General features: G+C 46.5%; 1 protein-coding gene across 1 annotated transcript in view; it reads right to left on the reverse strand.

Moving 5' to 3' along the window:
- Positions 1-6976, reverse strand: part of MAP3K10 (mitogen-activated protein kinase kinase kinase 10) — an 88776-nt gene extending 81800 nt beyond the window's left edge. The window contains exons 1-2 of the mRNA XM_030219615.1: positions 6310-6976; positions 996-1772 (exon numbers count right to left, since the gene is read on the reverse strand). Of these exons, the coding sequence (XP_030075475.1) occupies positions 996-1764 (769 nt within the window). The 5' untranslated portion in view covers positions 1765-1772; positions 6310-6976. The remainder of the gene's footprint in view (positions 1-995; positions 1773-6309) is intronic.
- Between the last annotated feature and the right edge of the window lie 12448 nt (positions 6977-19424).

A 19424-nucleotide genomic window follows, 5' to 3' on the forward strand; every position in this document is an offset into this window, starting at 1 on the left:
TAATTCATGTTTAATAAAATTTTATTTTCTGTGTTGGGTGTAAAAATGGTGCTGTTGAACTGTTTTATTTGTCAAATACCCCCTCTGGGCAGTCTTCAATTGAGGAGCTGGAATAGAAACCAATAAGTAACAGAAACATTGATAACAGAGCTGAAGCCGAGCTACATTCAGGTACGGTAGGTATTACTATGGGCTGAACGGCACTTAACACACACTACTTCATTAGCACAGGCTAAATCTGTGCTAATGAAGGACCCCTAAGTTTGTAACTGAGACAGTGGAGGGTTAACTGATTTGCCCAAGGCCATAAGGAGCAGCAATGGGATCAAACTCTTGTTGCTCCCCCCCCCCCCCCCCCCCCCCCCCCCCCCCCCCCCGGTTCTCAGCACACTGCTCTAACCACTAGGCTCTTCCTCCTAATGAAGCTGAGGGATCCCAGAAATTAGGAGTTATAGAGGAAGTACAATTGAAGGATTAAGGCCTTGGTATTCACTCCCAGTCCTCAACGGCCATCAGCAAATCAAACTTTCAGGATGCCCCTAAAAAATATCCATGTGTGAGATTTGCATACAAGGGAGAGAGTAGACAACGCAAATCTCTCTCATGTATATTCATTAGGGACAGTCTGAAAATCTGTCCCATTGGATGCCAGGTGTAGGGATACAGAGCCCATCAGCCCTATGCCTGGAGGGCCCAGGGGATGGATGTACGAATACAGAACCTGTCACCTCTAGGAATGGAGAGTTCTAGGACAGGCACCGAGAAGTGGAGCCCAGACATGTAAAGCTATAGTATAATGTCCATTCTTCCAGTACATTCTAGAAAACTTATCGTCCTGTTCATAACATTCCTCTCAGATGTGACCCAAAATTGCTGTGCAAGGCGACTGAGGCTGAGGAAGACATTCTCTAAAAACAACACTCATGTGTGAAATCTTCTCCACAAATCCCTTTGAAAAAAAAAACAAACAAAAGCAAAGCCTGATATCTACTCACTGTTAATTGACTTCAGATCCCGGTGGATGATCGGCACAATGGCTTCATTGTGGAGGTAGTTCATCCCTCGGGCTATCTGTACAGCCCAGTTCACCAGCACATGTGGTGGCACCTTCCTCCCTGCCAGAGCTCGGTTTAATGCCCCTCCACGAGCATATTCCATCACCAGACAGAGGTGGGGGGGCTTCAGGCACACTCCTCTCAGGGCGATAATGTTGCGGTGGTGCAGCATGCAGAAGAGCTTGGCCTCTTGCCTGACATTCTCCACAGTCACGCTGATGTCCTCATCTAGGTCCTGCCTCGCTGCCTTCACAGCCACCTCATCTCCCCTCCAAGCGCCTTTGTAGACCTTCCCAAAGCCACCAGCTCCTATAATCTCCTCTAGCACTAGCTCCTGGAAATCGATCTCCAAGGGTGGTGGGCACTCCTTCAACGTGCCCGGCAGCTTAGTGTACTTGAGGTCACTAACCACATAGTTGTTCGGGAAGATTCCCACCTTGTCCCTGATTTTTCCAGTCCACCAGCCCTCATCACCAGAGACCTTTGCATCTTTGGACAGCACATGCACCAGGTCTCCTCTCTTCAGGGTCAGTTCCTCATCTGCTGTAGCCTCATAGTCAAAGACAGCTGTCCAGAAAGGGTTCACCACCCCTTGGCTATAGTGGCTGAATTCTGGAGTGCCAGCAGCATTGAATTTCCACACTTCATTTTCATCTGCATGCCTCCAGGTTTCATCTGCTTGTCTGGCTGTTTTGGGAAGTTCATCCATTCTAATGTCTAATTCAGAGAGGTTGAAGAAAAAGGGGAAAGAGGGAAATTTTTTCTCCATTAGTTAATTTTTATGTACAAGAACTCCCCGGCACAATTAAAATATCTAAGCTTTATAATCTAGTTATCTTTACGTGTTAAGAAAAAATAAAAAAAAGTTAGGGCACTAAGAATAAGATATCTAGTTAGCTCTTCAATGTCTTAAATTCCTGAATTGTTCTGAAACTCAAAATGGAACAGACACAAAATTCTGCAAGATACCACACAAAGCTGTGCCCAGTACGCATCACACAACCCTACATCTATTCTTCTCTCAACCTACTCCTCAGGACACACCAAGCCAGTTGGGTTTTCAGCATATCCACAATAAATATGCATGAGATAAATTTATATGCACCAGGGCTGCCAAGAGACAAAGCTGGGCCCAGAGCAAATAATGTTAAGGGGCCCACCACTGCCACAGCCCCCTCCCCCCCACCATCACCCCCAGTCCTCTACTTGCCTGGAGTCAGTGAATGACAGGCAGCAGCGATCAAGACAGACTGCTCTGCCAGCCACTGGTCCTTCTTCCTGCTGTGTCCTGCCTCCAGGGTTGCCAGGTGGAAAAATTTTTTCCCACCCAATCGAGCCCAAATCCAGCCCAAAACCCGCCCAAAGTCAAACCCCGCCCCTGACACCCCCACCCGCACGTCATCACCCCCGCCGTCATCAACCCTGCCCCCGCCGTCATCGGCCCCGCCTCCCCCGTCATCAGCCCCGCCCAAAATGTCACTAACCCTGCCCAAAACGTCACTAACCCCGCCCCCCGCGGCCGAAAAAACCGCTTTTAAAACCGCCCAAAAGAACCAAAAGGAGCCCAAAAAACCACAACCTGCTGCGGGCAAAACTTTCCTGCGGCGGGTCGCAGAAAACCGCCCAATTGGGCGGTAAAACCGCCCACCTGGCAACACTGCCTGCCTCCTGTGAAGCAACTTCCTGTTTCCACATAGGCAGGATGTGACATGAAGAAGGACCCATGGCTGGCAGAGTAGTGTCTCTTGATCACTGCTGCCTGCCATTCAATGACTCCAGGCAAGCAAAGGACTGGGGATGGGGGAGGGGGGTTAGAAGGAGTGATGATGCTGGATCTCATCTGGGCTTCTGGCGCCGGGCCCCCCTTGGTGGCCAGGCGCAGAGGAATCTTGTCCCCCCTCTCAGCGGTCCTAATATGCACTGCCTCCTTGGTATGCAAATCTATCTCATGGATATTCATTGTTGATAATCTATAAACCTGACTAGCTGGGTGTGACATGAGGACTGGGTTGAGAAGCTATGCCCTACAGAAAGAAGCCACCATAGGTCAGGGTAGTAGTTCCCAAACCTGGTCCTGGAGGCACCCCAGCCTGTCAAGTTTTCAGGATACCCACAATGAATATTGATGCGATAGATTTGCATACAGTGGAGGCGGTGCATGCATATCTCTCTCACAAATATTCATTGTGGGTATCCTAAAAACCAGACTGGATGGGGTGCCTCCAGGACCAGGTTTGGGAACCACTGGGTCAGGGGTTCTAAATCAAGTCCTTGGTGCATACCCAGCCAGTCAGCTTTTCAGGATACCCACAATGAACATTCATAAGATAAATCTGCATACAAAGTAGGTAGTGAATGCAAATGTTTCTCATGCATATTTATTGTGGATATCCTGAAAACCTGACTAGCTGGATGTGTCCTGAGGACTGAGTTAAGAACCACTGGTATATATTATCCAGTGCAGAAAATGTGAAGAGGGATCCTACACCAGTGAAATGGGTCAGAATTTAGAGACAAAACCAGCACACGTGCAAGACCAGACACACAATGAAGAGAATGGCACCAGCCTGGAGGTGGGACATCTTTCCAGACTATCTCACTACATCAAAGTAACTCCTCATCAAGTTACCAAAAGAGATCTTCAGAACTATTCATGCATGTAAGACACTTGAAATTAAAACGATCAGACCCTTCAAAAGAAACACAGATATGGCAATTCCAAAGCAATTTACCCAGGTAAACTGGCCTGTCTGAAAATTGTAGTTTGCAACCTTCAGAAAAGGTTTCCAGAGCGTGTAGAGTTTCAGCTGAGTTAAAAAGGGGCAGTCCTTGGGGGGGGGGGGAGTTTACGTTAAGAGAGGAAAAGAGTGTATGACTGCACGTACTTGACATTTTCAGAAGTGTGGATGCTATTTTACCCATCACCTGCACACACAGCAGGAGGGTTTCCAAATTAGTTACAAAGTACCTGTATACTTTTCAACCACAAGGGTTATTTAAAAATTGCTTGCAGGGCAACTTCATAGGGACAGGGAATTCCTCAGTCATTACCATATATAATGCTGTCATCTTTGGAAGCCTTCTCACCGCTTTGCTTCAACATCCCCTCCTGTGCCCCCCCACCAAGCCTTTTTATTTAGCACTCCTATTATAATGCATCCTCTGATTGACTTTGATATTTGGGAAACATCACTATTTGCATTAGTCCGGTTTTGCTTTCAACCCATGAAGACAATGCAGCTCTTGAAGACTAGACAGGAATGTATTAAACAGGGTATCATCTTTATTCAGAGCCATCTTCAGCATGGGCAACCTGTAGACAGTGCCACCATGCTTCATGGGTGCCTGCTCCAGTCTTCACGATACACCCAGCCAGTCAGGTTTTCAGGTGATAATTCTGGACTGGTATGCAGCAAGCCAGTCACTGCACACCAACCCTTTAGTAAAAGGGCAGCTAAGATTGTGAGCCCACTATGGCCAGAGAAAGTACCTGCATATAATATACGTAAACCACTTTGGTTGTGATGAGTTAGTAGTGGAGTATCCCTTGGCGCTTTAAACATAAAACAGGACTTGCTGGTTTTTCTTTTTCCTTTATGAGCATTATAATTGTCCCTATCAGAAGGTTCTAGTTTAGCCCCTGACGCAGCCCCTTTGGGCGAAACACGGCCTGTGTCCGGCAACTTTCTGATATACGGTATCATTAATAAAATCCTTTTGATGTTATATTGATCTGCTGGTTTATTTTCCACGTTGGAATTTGCAGATCGCTTGCCTTGTTGTTGTTTTTTTTTTACCACTTTGGTTCTGCTACAGAAAGGCAGAATATCAAATCCATGAACCCCTTAAGTAAAGCCTAAGATACATGGAAGAATTTTTACTTGTCCATGGGCAAAACAAAAATCACAGACAAGTTCTTGAATAGGAAATGGGACCTACTGTTATTTTGTTAGGATCCTCTATTTTTGTTAAGTTTTTTATATTTTTAATTTGCTTGTATTGACGTGGTAAGTTTCTTTTTTCTTTTTGTGTTGACTGGGAGAAAATATTATTGTCTAGGAGATTTATGTGATGTGGCTCATCACTTCCATTGTCAGAGTGGGGATACGGTAGAACTGCATTAGGGGCTTTCATTATTGTATTCATGATATTATGCTACACTGATGTATTATATTTTTTATGCAAACCATTTTGGGTCTCCATGTTGGGAAATATAAGGGTAAAGGGGTAAGGGTACAAGTATGGATAGAAAAATTTACTCAGTCTCATAGTCAAGTCCCCACACTACCCTTTTCATTTCTAAAACATCATCAGAAATGGAACGCTTTCTCAACCCCAAGCCCTCTGGTCCCCATGCTGCTTTTACATTTTCAACACATCCTCAAAAAGATCATTTAAGGCATTCAGATACCGTAATTCTGTGTTTCAGCCCTGACAAAACTCAGAGCTTTTAAAAATCCTCCTTTGTAGGGCTCCTGAATAATAAGCTAAGGGGAGTGAGACTTTGCACAGAATGGTTAGCTGTGGGCTGTTTCCCAGAAAGGTTGACATGGTACAAAAACACCTGCAGGTAGAGGGAGGAAGATAGATTTCTTGAACTGTGCCTCTTTATCTGTAAATTCAGCTTGGTGCCAGGGAATCCATCTCATTCCTAGTTCACAGCAGCTTAGAGTGTCACTCTGAATGGTTTGGAAGAAAGAGTGCCATTATTCCTTTAAATACATAAATATTTTTAAAAACCCACATAAACAGCTTAAGGGGGCATCCTGCTGCCTCCACTCCAGGGCACTCTTGACAGCTGCCTTACAGGTAACCCCTTTCAGCTCTGGAATCCCATCAATGAATTTTATTTGATTAATATTCAGCTAGTTGTCCTACATACAGCATCAGCAGCAGTTTCTCCTAAGCTGAAAGGGAGCACCTGTGACCGGAAACTGGAAAGGCGAGAAGCCTATACAGGGCAAAACCGCAAAATGTTCATTGACTTTCAGCACAGATGCACGGTTTACTAAGTATTATGGTGTATAACCGGTTTGCTTCTCTTACAGTAGTAAACACGGACATGCACCGGTTCCCTTCACCAGTAAACGTGCCCCCAGAGACCTGTTTAGTGCAACGGCTGCGACTGAATCCTGCCCGTAAGATTACAGTGGAGCAGCAGCCGGCCTGGGCTCCCCTCCCCTCCCCCTTGCCACAATTCAGTAACAAGCTTTGGATCCCTCCCCTCCCCTCCCCCACCCCGGCCTTCTCTCACCTGTCACCTACTTCCTCAGGATTGTACAGGGGAGTCGCAGAAGGATCCCCCCGCCGTCTCCTCCGTATTCAAGCTCTCCAATGCCCTCCTGGGGTGACCCATGGAGGCAGCGCAACTCATTGACCCCCGAGGCCCCCCGAATCCTGATTGTCGGGGTCCAGCTCCAAGGACAGTCCTGCAGGAAAGCCCCCGACCATAGCCCAGAGCTAGCGCGAGTGCGGTCCTCTCACCATTGCACGCGCAAGAAATACCAGTGCCACCGCTTTTAGATCTGCCAAGGCTCCGTCTCCTATGTGCTCCTGTCACCCGTCCAAGGGAGGAAGCATCTCCCCAGGGGGGCTGTGCCTGGATGCACCCCCAACCACATCTCTCAACACCTGGCAGCGGCGAGAACTCGTCCTCCGTTACCGATCCCTCTCGCCTGGCTGGGGAGATGCTTTTCCCGGTGCCACCATCTTCCTGCCTCCCTCTCTCCTCCTCCTCCTCCTCCCCCGCTGCAGTGTTGCTTTCTGCCCCCCTCTAGTGCCTGGCTTTCTCCCCTCGCATGTTTTCAGCGGTTTCCAGCATCCGAAAACAGATCCAACGAGCCCCAGCCTCACATCGGATCGTTCTTAAGGTGTATTTTCCGCCCCCCTTTCTCTTATCCTAATGCTGCCTAGACAGGTTCCCTCGGCTGTCAGCTGTTCCAAGGCATCCAAATACACCTGGGGCATGACGGGAGTTGTAGTCTTTTCAGGGGTCACTGCCACCCCCACCCCCTCTACCCTAGTACAGAGCTTCTAATCCACTCTCAACTTGCACCTATACTTAAAATCGGGTTTTATTGCCTTTCAGTTTTAAACTGCTGCGGCATATTATCAAACTGCCAGGTTAGATAGGAGACCTGGGATTGTATTAAATAAAAGCTGTTGCCCTCTAGTGTATCACAGGTATTCAGGGAACTGGCATTGTTCAGTTTAGAGTCAGGCTAATGCAAACGTTTAATGCAAAAGTCAGCATGGGATGCTTCTCACATTCTTGTACCTTTAAGCAATTTAGACTTTCTGCACATTTCAAACTAGTTATTTTTAATATTCCTCCTCCCTGCCCCATTCAAAATACCCTGATCATTATATGTAACCTAATTCAACGAGAAGTCAGGCACGGGATTTCTGTGCTCTACAGCCTGGGCAGGTAGTGCCACCTGCTTCCGCTTTGCCCTCTGGGAAATGTAGTCCATAGGGGCAGGTTAGAACCTCCTTGGGCACAACACAGCGACCTTTGCCGTCGGATACATTGTGATTCTACGTTTCTCAGCCCCGTGAGGAGGGAGAGGCGGAGAAGGCACACGGGAGGGCGGAGGGATGATGCTGGAGATCTTCCAGCCAGGCAGACAATGCCGGGCATTGTTTAGAGAAACTGGATCCAGCCTAAGGTTTCTCTTCTCTTGCTCCGGCCAGATGTGAGGCACAGGAGATTGCAGCCAGTCCGCCTCAGGTGTCTGCGCTTTCATGGGGTGGGTGGGGGCTGTAGGAAGCGCTCCCTGGCGGTCCTTGCTGGTAATGCATAGCTCCAATGAGAGGCTTTATAGCACTCTGCGAATTACTGCTGTAGCTACCTGCAGGGTGAAAAAAAAAATTAAGGGGCCCTTTTATTAAGCAGCGGTAAACATAGGAGCTGACTCTGGGGGTGCTTGAACACCCCCAATACTGAGAAAATTGCTTGTATGTGTCCAAGGTATTCAGGGAAAGGGATTAGATGGTTTCCTAAAGGACAAGTCCATAAACCACTACTAAATGGACTTGGGAAAAATCCACAATTCCAGGAATAACATGTATAGAATGTTTGTACGTTGGGAAGCTTGCCAGGTGCCCTTGGCCTGGATTGGCCGCTGTCGTGGACAGGATGCTGGGCTCGATGGACCCTTGGTCTTTTCCCAGTGTGGCATTACTTATGTGCTTAAGGAGGGGTTATTTTCATTGGGCTTAGCACTCCAAATAATTTCGAAAAGTTGGCTCCTGTGGCAGTAAGCACAGGGTAAAAGGCACTACTGCAGGATGTGCTCAGTCACCCCGTGTTAGTTTTGCGTTCAGTGCGTGCTACCCATGCGGCTCTTTCCTGCGTTGTGGTGGCGGGTCTGCGGCGGAGATTAGGTGTGACCAGTGCTAATTGGTTAGTGAAGCTTCATCGCTGTGCGCTAACTAATTAGTGCACAGTTAGTGCTGGATCCCTTACCGCCTAGAAAACAGATGTCGATAAGGGCTCGTGTGCTAAGGGCCGCACCCTAATAAGGGTAAATTATTGCATGGCCATTGGTAGACAAAGTGGAAAATAGGGTCATTTTACCGCTGCGCTAAAAGTGGCTTTAGCATGCAGGAAAGCCCCATGCAGGGATAGCGTTGGATCTAAGGGGCCCTTTTACCAAACAACAGTAAAATGTGGTCTTAGTGCACCATTGCATGGGTCTTTCCCTGCGCACTAAAAAGGGCATGTTTTCTGCTGAGGTAAAATGGCCGAATCTCCTATTTTTTTTTGTATTAATGGCCACGTGCTAATTTTGCCATTAGTGTGCGGCCATTAAAACAAATTAGCACGTCAGCCCTTAACTGCCACCCATCATGTAGGTGATAAGGGCTCACATGCTAATCGGGTTAGCATGTAGCAATGTAGATGCACTGACTGATTAGCACAGAACACGCCCACTCTCCGCCCCCAGACATGCCACCTGTGCACGGATATCCTGAAATTACAACAGAGCGCCCCGCGGTATAGCAGCTTTTTTTGTTGCATTATGCACATTTTAATACTTATTGCAGCTTTGTAAAAGAGACCCAAAGAGGCCTTCTTACTAAAGCTTAGCCTGCACTAACGGGCATTAGCGTGCGCTAAGCTTTACATGAGAACATAACATAAGAGCAACCATCTAGCCCAGTATCCTGTTTTCCAAACAGTGGGCAAGCTAAGTCACAAGTACCTGGCAGAAACCCAAATCGTGACAACATACTACAAATCCCAGGGCAAGCAGTTGCTCCCCATGTCTCAATAGCATATGGCCTTTTCCTCCAGGAATTTGTCCAAACTTTTTTAAAACCCAGATACACTAACCGCTGTTACCACATCCTCTGGCAAAGAGTTCCAGAGCTTAACTATTCGTGAGTGAAAAAATATTTCCTCCTATTTGTTTTAAAAGTATTTCCATGTAACTTCCTCGAGTGTCCCCTAGTCTTGGTACTTATGGAACGAGTAAAAAATCAATTTACTTCTACTCGTTCTACACCTTTTACTAAGCTGCAGTAAAAAGTGGCCTCTACACCCTGACACGGGTCTTTCCCACATGCTAAGACTATTTTTATCACAGCTGGAAAACGGATGATTTTCTTATTTTTTGAATTAATGACCATGTGCTTATTGTGAGCAACCATTCAAGTATTTAGGGTTGCTTGGTTGATTGACCCCTGAGGCAGGTGTTGGTTTACGCTGAAACACTGTTGGGTCATCAATAAAGTATACTTGTTCCATTCTTGAGAGCCCTTTGTGCTTCATTTTGGACTACTTGCTTATTTTGCCAAGAGCACGTGGCCAATTAAAAATATTAGCGTGTGAGCACTTACGACAGCTGTTTTGTAGGCGGTAAGGTCTCACGTACTAATCCTATGCTAATCAGCATGCAGTAGTGTAGATGCGCTAACTGATCAGCACAGAAACACTGACTCTCTGCCCCAGACACACCTCCTCTGCAATAAAATTAAAATAACATTTTTCTAGTCTAGCATGGAAAATTACCACAGAACACCTGAGCACATTCCATAGGAAGTCATTTTAAGCTAACTCTTACTGCAACTTTGTAAAAGGCCCCCAAGGGCCCTATTTACTAAACTGTGCAGTAGGCGCGCTAACATTTTTAGCGAAAATTAGCGCACGCTAACACTAGAGACACCTATATGAATATATGGGTAACTCTAGCACTAGCGTGGGCTAATTTTTAGCATGCACTAAAAATGAATATAAATATTGCCATACTGGGACAGACCAAAGGGCCATCAAGCCCAGCATCCTGTTTCCAACAGTGGCCAATCCAGGTCACAAATATCTGGCATTTTATACTGCTTATCCCAGAAATAGTGGATTTTCCCCAAGTCCAATTTAATAATGGTCTATGGACTTTTCCTTTAGGAAGCCATCCAAACCTTTTTAAAACTCTGCTAAGCTAACCACCTTTACCACATTCTCTGGCAACGAATTCCAGAGTTTAATTGCATGTTGAGTGAAGAAACATTTTCTCCGATTCGTTTTAAATTTACTACTTTGTAGCTTCATCGCATGCCCCCTAGTCCTAGTATTTTTGGAAAGCATAAACAGACGCTTCACATCTACCCGTTCAACTCCACTCATTATTTTATAGACCTCTATCATATCTCCCCTCAGCCACCTTTTCTCCAAGCTGAAGAGCCCTAGCCGCTTTAAGCCTTCCTCATAGGGAAGTCGTCCCATCCCCTTTATCATTTTCGTCGCCCTTCTCTGCACCTTTTCTAATTCCACTATATCTTTTTTAAGATGCGGCGACCAGAATTGAACACAATATTCGAGGTGCGGTCGCACCAAGGTGCGATACAAAGGCATTAATTATAACATCCTCATTTTTGTTTTCCATTCCTTTCCTAATAATACCTAACATTCTATTTGCTTTCTTAGCCGCAGCAGCACATTGAGGAGAAGGTTTCAACGTATCATCAACGACGACACCTAGATCCCTTTCTTCATAGGCGCCCGGTATAAGAGGCTTGGGGAGGCTAAGCCTCCCCAGCCACAAGTGCAGCAAGGGTGGGGCGGTGGGGGCGGACCGCACCGGGTGCAGCTCGTGAGAGGGTGCTCCGGTGCTGACTTGAACATCTCCCTCCCCCCCCCGACTGGTGCGTGTGTGTGTGCGGTAGTGCTGTCTTTACCCCCCCCCCCCCCCGGTGCGGTGCAATGCACTGCGGTGCTACATGGCTTTCCTTCACCCCTGTCCCCTGACTAGCATGGTATCGCTCTAGCCTCTCCCCCTCCGCAGTCCGCTCCTGTCACGTCTTTCAACTGCGAGGCTTCCGGTTGCAGCAGCATCAGCAATGTAAACGCTGCTTTCAGCCTGCCCCGGAAGCACTCTCTGTACAGCTTTCCGCGTAGGCAGGACGCTGTCCAGAGAAGGCTTCCGGGGCAGGCTGAAAGCAGCGCTTACATTGCTGCTGCTACTGGAAGCCTCGCAGTTGAAAGATGTGACAGAAGGTCTCCGCTCCCAATGATTTTGATTTCCTGGTGCCTCTCAGGGGGATCCCAAGGTTGCACATCATGCAGCAGGCTGTTTGGTGGCTGCCGCTGGAAAACCCACCCAATAACAGTTACGTCCATTTGATACCATATGAGCAGCAGGATATTGAAGACTGGATCGAAATGGACACAATCTTCCCAGTGGTGAAGCCAAAGAAAATGATGGCCACCTTCAAAAAGAAAGTGGCAGGTGCCATTAGCTCCCAGCAAGGTAAGGATTGTGGCTGCAATTCATCCAAAATGTATGCATGTATGCATATGTCCACTTTGAGAATCAGGTACTGAACTTTAAAAGTTTATATTTATTTACTTATTTATGGCATTTTTAAAATCCCACATTAAACATAAATTAGAGTGTTTTGTGGCTCTACATGAGAATTGTGATGATATGATCCCTTGTTTCATATTGTTGACGGTCTGCATTTTCCGTATGGGTGGTATATTGGTGTATTAGGTTCTGCCCAGTGTAATATTTATGGTACAGTAAGGTTCTGAGTGTGTTTTTGCACAAAGTTGTGCATAGTGTTTTGCAGTTGAGCAATTGTGGTTAGTATATGCTTTGAGCAACCACTTTATTCTTTGACATATGATACATATCTAATATCTAAATTTAATAAAAGGTATTAATTGTGACTTTTATTTTTTTTTCTGTGTGTTATCAGACAATTATGGATTTAAGCTCCACCCCTGGCCCCACCCCATAACCCCACCCCTGGCCCCACCCCACAACCCCGCCCCCTTTAGCCTCCCCAAACAGTTGGGCCACCGACCGCCTATGCCTTTCTTGGTCCGTGACTCCTAACGTGGAACCTTGCATGTCGTAGCTATAATTCAGGTTCCTCTTTCCTACATGCATCACTTTGCACTTGCTCACATTAAACGTCATCTGCCATTAAACAGGGCCCCAAGACTTTAAAGAGCCTTTTACAAAGCTGCAGGAACAAGTGGCTTTAGCATGCCTTTATGCGGGTCTTTCCTGTACTAAGGCTGTTTTTTGCTGTGGCTGGAAAATAGCTGCTTTTCCATTTTCTGATGGAATGGCCATGCGCTGTTGCCATTAACAAAAATTAGCGTTTGAGCCCTTACCGCCACCTACTTTGTAGGGGGTAAAGGCTCATGTGCTAATCCTGCACTAATCAGTTAGGGGTCTTTTTACAAAGCGGATGTAAGCCCAATGCGGGCTTACTGCACTCTATTCCAGAACTACCGCTGGAGCAAGTCCCGGCTCCAGTGTGTGCCATTTTTTTATAGCGTGGCACTATCCCAGTGGTAATCAGGCATTGCTGTGTGCTGCCCGGTTACTGCCGGGTTACCACAGGAGCCCTTAAGTGCTCACCACCACATGGCCACATGGTAAGAGTTATCTTACTGCATAGCTATTTTTGGGGGAGGGGGGAGCAGGGGCTAAAAAGGGCCCTGGCACATGGGAAAAATGGCCCCCACTGCTACCACAAGGCCTTTTTTCTCCGTAGCTTAGTAAAAGGACCCCTTAGTGCGCAATAATGTAGTGGTGCTAACTGATTAGCTGTCGTGTCCCCTACCTCAACGCAAGCTGCGTCCTCGGGCTGCGCGGGGTCCCGTCAACACGCAGACTTGACTGGCACTGCCTGAGCCATGTGTGTGTAGTCCTCTCTGGGTTTGTTCAGAGCAGAGGCGTAGCCAGACAACAGATTTTGGGTGGGCCTAGGCAAGAAATGGGTGGGCACCAAGTGTTCTTCCCAACCCCCACCAGAAAAATATCTGAGCTGGCGGGAAGACGCTTCTTTCCACCTTGGCAGTCTGCAGTAGGCATGCGCTGAAAACTGAGCATGCACAGGTGCCAGTATCGTGGAGAGCAGCGTTTTAATTACCATCAGGGGATGTCTTCAGGCTGGCGGAGCTTGGGATCCCCACCAGCAACCGCTAAATGTGTGCTACTGTTGGGTGGGCCTGAGCTCTAAGTGGGTGGGCCCTGGCCCACCCAGGCCCACCTGTGGCTATGCCACGGTTCAGAGAGCGGTGGTTGCAGGCTTCTTAATTGCTTTGCTTCCATGCACCTGTTTCTGCTTTCTCTCTCTCTCTCTCTCTCTCTCTCTCTGCCTGGCTTCCAGGCTCCTTGATTGCTTTGCTTCCACCCACCTGGGTCTGCTCTTCCTCTGCCTGGCTTCCCTTGCTTCTCTCTTATTGGTCTTCCGGTTCCTCCTTCCCCTGCTCTTGTCCTATGGCTGTGCCCCTTCTCCCTGCTGATGTCAGATGCCAGCACTTTATCAGCTGAGCTCTCCCTGGACTCCATGCTTCGGCTTCTACTTTGGTAGGTGTTTCTAACTCTGTGGTCTACTTCTTATCTACTGGTCCCTCGTTGCTGACTTTGCCTGTACCTGGATTACTCTCTTGCCTGCCGCCTGCCTACTGACTTTCGCCTGTACCTGGATTACTCTCTTGCCTGCCGCCTGCCTACTGACTTTCGCCTGTACCTGGATTACTTTCTTGCCTGCCACCTGCCTACTGACTTTTGCCTGTACCTGGATTAATGTCTTGCCTGCCGCCTGCCTACTGACTTTCGCCTGTACCTGGATTACTCTCTTGCCTGCCACCTGCCTACTGACTGCCACTTGTACCTGGATTACTCTCTTGACCTGCTGCCTGCCTGGCCGATACATTCATCACCCCGCTTCCAGCTCCATCCCGTAAGTCCTGCAGGCCGCCTGCACCTAGGGGCTCAACCTCTGGAGAACGGCGGTCAGCGCAGGTGAAACCCAGGGTTGTCCAGCCACCAAGCAGAACCTGGTCCGAGTACTGGGCACAGCAGCGCTCTACTTGGTACAAGAACTCACAAGTCTGACATTAGCACAGAAATGCCCACTCTGTGCTCCCACACATGCCTCCTTGGCTAAAAAATAGATTAGATTAGATTTATTATTTGTTTTCCACCCTTATCCAAGTCAGATTACAATAAAAAATATCCATAAAATATACAATAAACAAAATACAAAAACAGAAAAATCAGAACACAAATACATCACGTAAGGGTCCTTTTACTAAGGTGAGCCAAAAATGGCCTGCACTAGTGTAGGCGCATGTTTTGGATGTGCGCAGGTCCATTTTACAGCATGCCTGCAAAAAAGGCCTTTTTTTTAGCAGAAAATGGATGTGCGGCAAAATAAAAATTGGCACACGTCCATTTTGGGTTTCAGACCTTACCACCAGCCATTGACTTAGCAGTAAGGTCTCACGCGTTAACCAAGTGATAATCGTCAGCGCGTACACTACCGATTACCGCCCAGTTAGCACCGTGCGCCAGAAAATAAAAAATATTTTCTGGTGCATGTATTGGACGCGCGTAAAAATTAGAATTACCGCCCAGCTGTCGCAACTGTATATTGCTGGTACTCTGTTATCGCCTGCTGCTCTGTCTGCATTGTATAATGTTTCTTTGCTAGATTCTGGCACATGGAAGGACATCTCCACATATATTTCAACCTTTCAGGTCTCCAATTCACTTATCTTGAATCCTTCAGAGTTTATCTCCTTTTGTCACACCATTACATCAGGTCGTAAGAAGGCTTCTCTGCTATATAAAAAACTTCAGGATCTATATGCTGATGCAGTTGCTCCATTGAGGATGACTTGGGAAGCGGAATTTGGTTTGGATGCGTCTGAATTTGATTGGTCTACTTTCTGGGTTAACTCCATACGTCCCACGAAGTCAGCAGCAATATCTCAATCCTCATATTTCATCTTCCACAAAGCCTATTGGACTCCTGCTCGAGTGGCCAGAATCACTAAGAGTGTCAACTTCAACTGCTGGTCTTGTCAGGAAAGAGATGGTTCACTGGCACATATGGTTTTCTACTGTAAAAACGTCACAGCTTACTGGCAACTAATTTGGTCAAAAATGTGTCTTATCTTTCACTTGCCTGAGTCCACTGCGCTCTCTTATGAGGTTGTGATCTTACGAGCTTCTTGTCCTACTATCCCTCTTTTGGAGTCTGATAAGAAATTGTATAACATACTGCTAGCTGTTGCCTTGCATTTAATTGTCTCCAATTGAAAAAATAATGTGTACCTGAATTATAATGAATGGTGGAGTTATGTATGCGTGATCAGAAAATATGAAACAATTTTGGCCCATAGGTGTCGAAACATTAGGTCTGTTTTGAGGACCTGGGCTCGTTTAGACCTTTTTTGTCAGGAGCCACATAGCACTCCTTGACCTTGTGTAACCTTGCAATTTGTCTCCAGGTATTGCCATGGAACTTAGACTTTGATTATGCTTATGATTTTTTTTGGGGGGGGGAGGGGGGTTAATTTCCGGGGGGGTTTTGTTTGATTTTGTGTTTACTTTTGTATTCTCTGTATGACAAAACCTTTAATAAAAATATAATAAAAAAAAAAAAAGAATTACCGCCCAGGCACGTGGTAGCCGGGCGGTAGTTCTAATTTGATGCGTGTTGCATGCGAGTAGGCGTCTTCGTGCCTTACTAAAAGGGCCCCTTAAAACAATGAATAGCCTTAAACAAGAGAAAATCTCTGAGGTGCTTCCAAAATGCTGACTCACAAGCCTCATATTTGAGTTGCAATAGCAAACTGCGCACATGGGTAACATGTGCACATTTGCAACTTACCAGCCTTTTGCTTTGGTTGGTGGGGGTCCTCAGGTTCTGCCATAAGAACATAAGAATAGCCATACTAGGTCAGACCAATGATCTATCTAGCCCGGTATCCTGCTTCTAAGAGTGGCCAATCCAGGTCACAAGTACTTAGCAGAAACCCAAATAGTAGCCACATTCCATGCTACCAATCCCAGGGCAAGTAGTGGCTTCCCCACGTCTATCTCAATACTAGAGTATGGACCTTTTCTCCAGGAACTTGTCCAAACCTTTTTTAAACCCAGATATGATAGCCGCTGTTACCACATCCTCTGGAAATGAGTTCCAGAGCTGAACTATTCTTTGAGTGAAAAAATATTTCTTCCTATTTTATTTTTGTTACATTTGTACCCTGCACTTTCCCACTTGTGGCAGGCTCAATGTGGCTTACATGGGGCAATGGAGGGTTAAGTGACTTGCCCAGAGTCACAAGGAGCTAGCTGCCTGTGCCTGAAGTGAGAATTGAGCTCAGGTCCTCAGGACCAGAGTCCACCACCCTAACCACTAGGCCACTCCTCCACTCCACTATTTGTTTTAAAAGTATGTCAGTGTAATTTCATTGAGTGTCACCTGGTCTTTGTACTTTTGGAAAGAATGAAAAATTGATTCACCTACACCACTCAGAATTTTGTAGACCTCAATCATGCCTCCCCTCAGCTGTCTCTTTTCCAAGCTGAGTAGCCCTAATCTCTTTAACCTTTCCTCATATGAGAGGAGTTCCACCCCCTTTATCATTTTGGTCGCTCTTCTTTGAACCTTTTCTAATTTCGCTATATCTTTTTTGAGATACAGTGACCAGAACTGAATGCAATAGTCAAGATGAGGTTGCACAATGGAGCAATACAGAGGCATTACAATATTCTTGGTCATATTTACCATCCCTTTCCTAATAATTCCTAGTATCCTGTTTGCTTTTTTGGCCGCTGGCACACACTGGGAAACCCTCCTCCAACTAAAGCTTGCTGTGTTTCCTGGGCTGCTGCATAAGCAAGGGAGGCCGACCACCCCCCCCTGCACATATGTGAAAACCAAGAATGAAGGCGGGTCTCTCCCTTCTGCGCTCAGTTTTGTGAAAACCAAGCATGCACACGGATGGGGGCTTTGAGCAAACGGCCCAAGAAAACTGTCAAGCTTCAGCTGGAGGAGGGTTTCCACTGGCAGGGCCTTGGTCCCCCACCAGTTCAGGCATGTGGGGTCACATGGAGAATAGAGAATGGGAGGGCAGGGCAAAATTTTGTGCCGCTCCACTTCGGGTTCAGGCCCCTCTAAAACCTGAGGTCTGGCTATGCCTCTGTTTGGGGCCCATCTTATTTGACTTCATTCTTGACAATAAGAGGCTTATCAGTTAGGAGTATCCAGGAAGGGCCTGTTGGTGGTGTTTGAACTGATTTATGGTCTCTGAAACTTCTTCGTAACCTGTATATTTCTTCATATCTTGTATTTTTGTTTATCCTCATAAATCCTTTGACAGTACAGTACAATCTCGATTATCTTACGTAAGCGGGATCAAGCCATTGTCAGATAATACAGAAAGCAATGGTAACCCCTTAAAAAATGCACAGAAAACATACTTTATGCATATAGAACAGGCATAGGGTATCTATGTTTAACTTCAGTATTGTTTATTAACACTAACCAGCAGTATAAAGGCCTTTTACATATTTATTTATTGCTGAGGGCTCCCCATAATATATATATGGAGAGGGTGAGGAAGGGAGCTGCAGCTGTGTATGAAGCCTGAAAATAGGAAAATAACCTGTGCACTTCTTAATGGCAACGTGATGATGTCACCAGGGGGGGTCTGTTGCAGGTCGGAGAATTGAGACTCTACTGTATTGTTCTCATGTAGTGAACTATAGCTGAGTGCTTAGCGGTAAAGATAATTTGATCTCTGTTACTTTATTAGGTAGGACTAGAAATAGTTCACTTTTTCTTTTCACCTGGCTTTTTTGTACAAGTATGTTCACTTGTTTGTATATTTAAAACGTACAAGTATGAAAAAATATTATCCCAGTTCTCAGACATTGTTATTGGCTTTCGCTCCTGATTTTTGAAAAAAATATTTCTCAGTGCTCAGCAGAGGGAGGTATAAGGACACTCCCATGCTGGGAAGCAACCTCCTTCCTGACACATACTCTCCTTCCAGGCAGATGCCCCATGGCATTTTTAAGAAACATGCAGCCTTTAATTCACAAGAGGAGCAGTCCAGGCAACTGATACCAATGAAGTCTGTATGGAAAATCATTCTTTGAATAAGCTGTAACAGGTGAGTCCTGCGGGTGGCCCTGTTGTTTTGTAGAAAATATATGTTTGGAGCACAGTGTGCTGATGATACTCAATGGCTGTATCTGGAATTTTATTTTTATTTATAGTATTTGAAGGGCAGTGCTTTGGGTATTAGTTTCTCTGTTTTGTCATCAAATCCTTGCAGTATTCTCATTTTTTATACACTTTTTCTTTGGAGGATAATGCAAAATTAATTGGGATGCTCTTGTGAAAGGGGACATTTTTCTGCAGTCTGCTAAAGCATCGAGATATTTTTCTTCCTGCTTTTTAGCACAATTTCCAAGAGAAACTCTTTGAACATGAACTCAGATGACTAAACCAAGTACCCACATACTACAGTGGTATAAATATACCACCCAAGCAGTCCCTGCAGTTCGGGGGTGGGGGGTGGAGGGCTGTGTAACCCCTGCACTGTATGGATGGGGAGAACTCAGCAAACACTCTACTTACATTTCATTTAAACAGTGTTGCTGTGCCACCTCCAGACTTCATTTCCCCAGTTGAATTACTAGGGGTCCTTTTATGAAGGTGCGCTGAAAAATGGCTTGCGGTAGTGTAGGAGGTGACATGCACAGTTCCCTCTAAGCTAAGCGGGAGTCCTCCACCTACAGTCCTGCCAGTGGGGGGTGCTGTTTCACTATCACATTTTTAATAGTGAGGGACAGGCAAGCTCTACATGACTCCAGGGCAGGGGCGTAGCCAGATTTTGGGTGGGCCTAGTCAAGAAGTGGGTGGGCACCAAGTGTTCTCCGCCCCCCCCCCTTCAATGTGATGAGGCCAGTATCAGCAGCTTAGGAAGCTTAGACTGCTGAAGTGGAGAGTGTTTTCAGCACCATCAGGGGGAGGTCTTCAGCTGGCAGAGCTTGGGATCCCCACTAGCTAGCACTAAATGGGTGGGCCTGAGCCCTAAGTGGATGT

Source organism: Microcaecilia unicolor, chromosome 11 (assembly GCF_901765095.1).
Source record: "Microcaecilia unicolor chromosome 11, aMicUni1.1, whole genome shotgun sequence".
Lineage (NCBI taxonomy): Eukaryota > Metazoa > Chordata > Amphibia > Gymnophiona > Siphonopidae > Microcaecilia > Microcaecilia unicolor.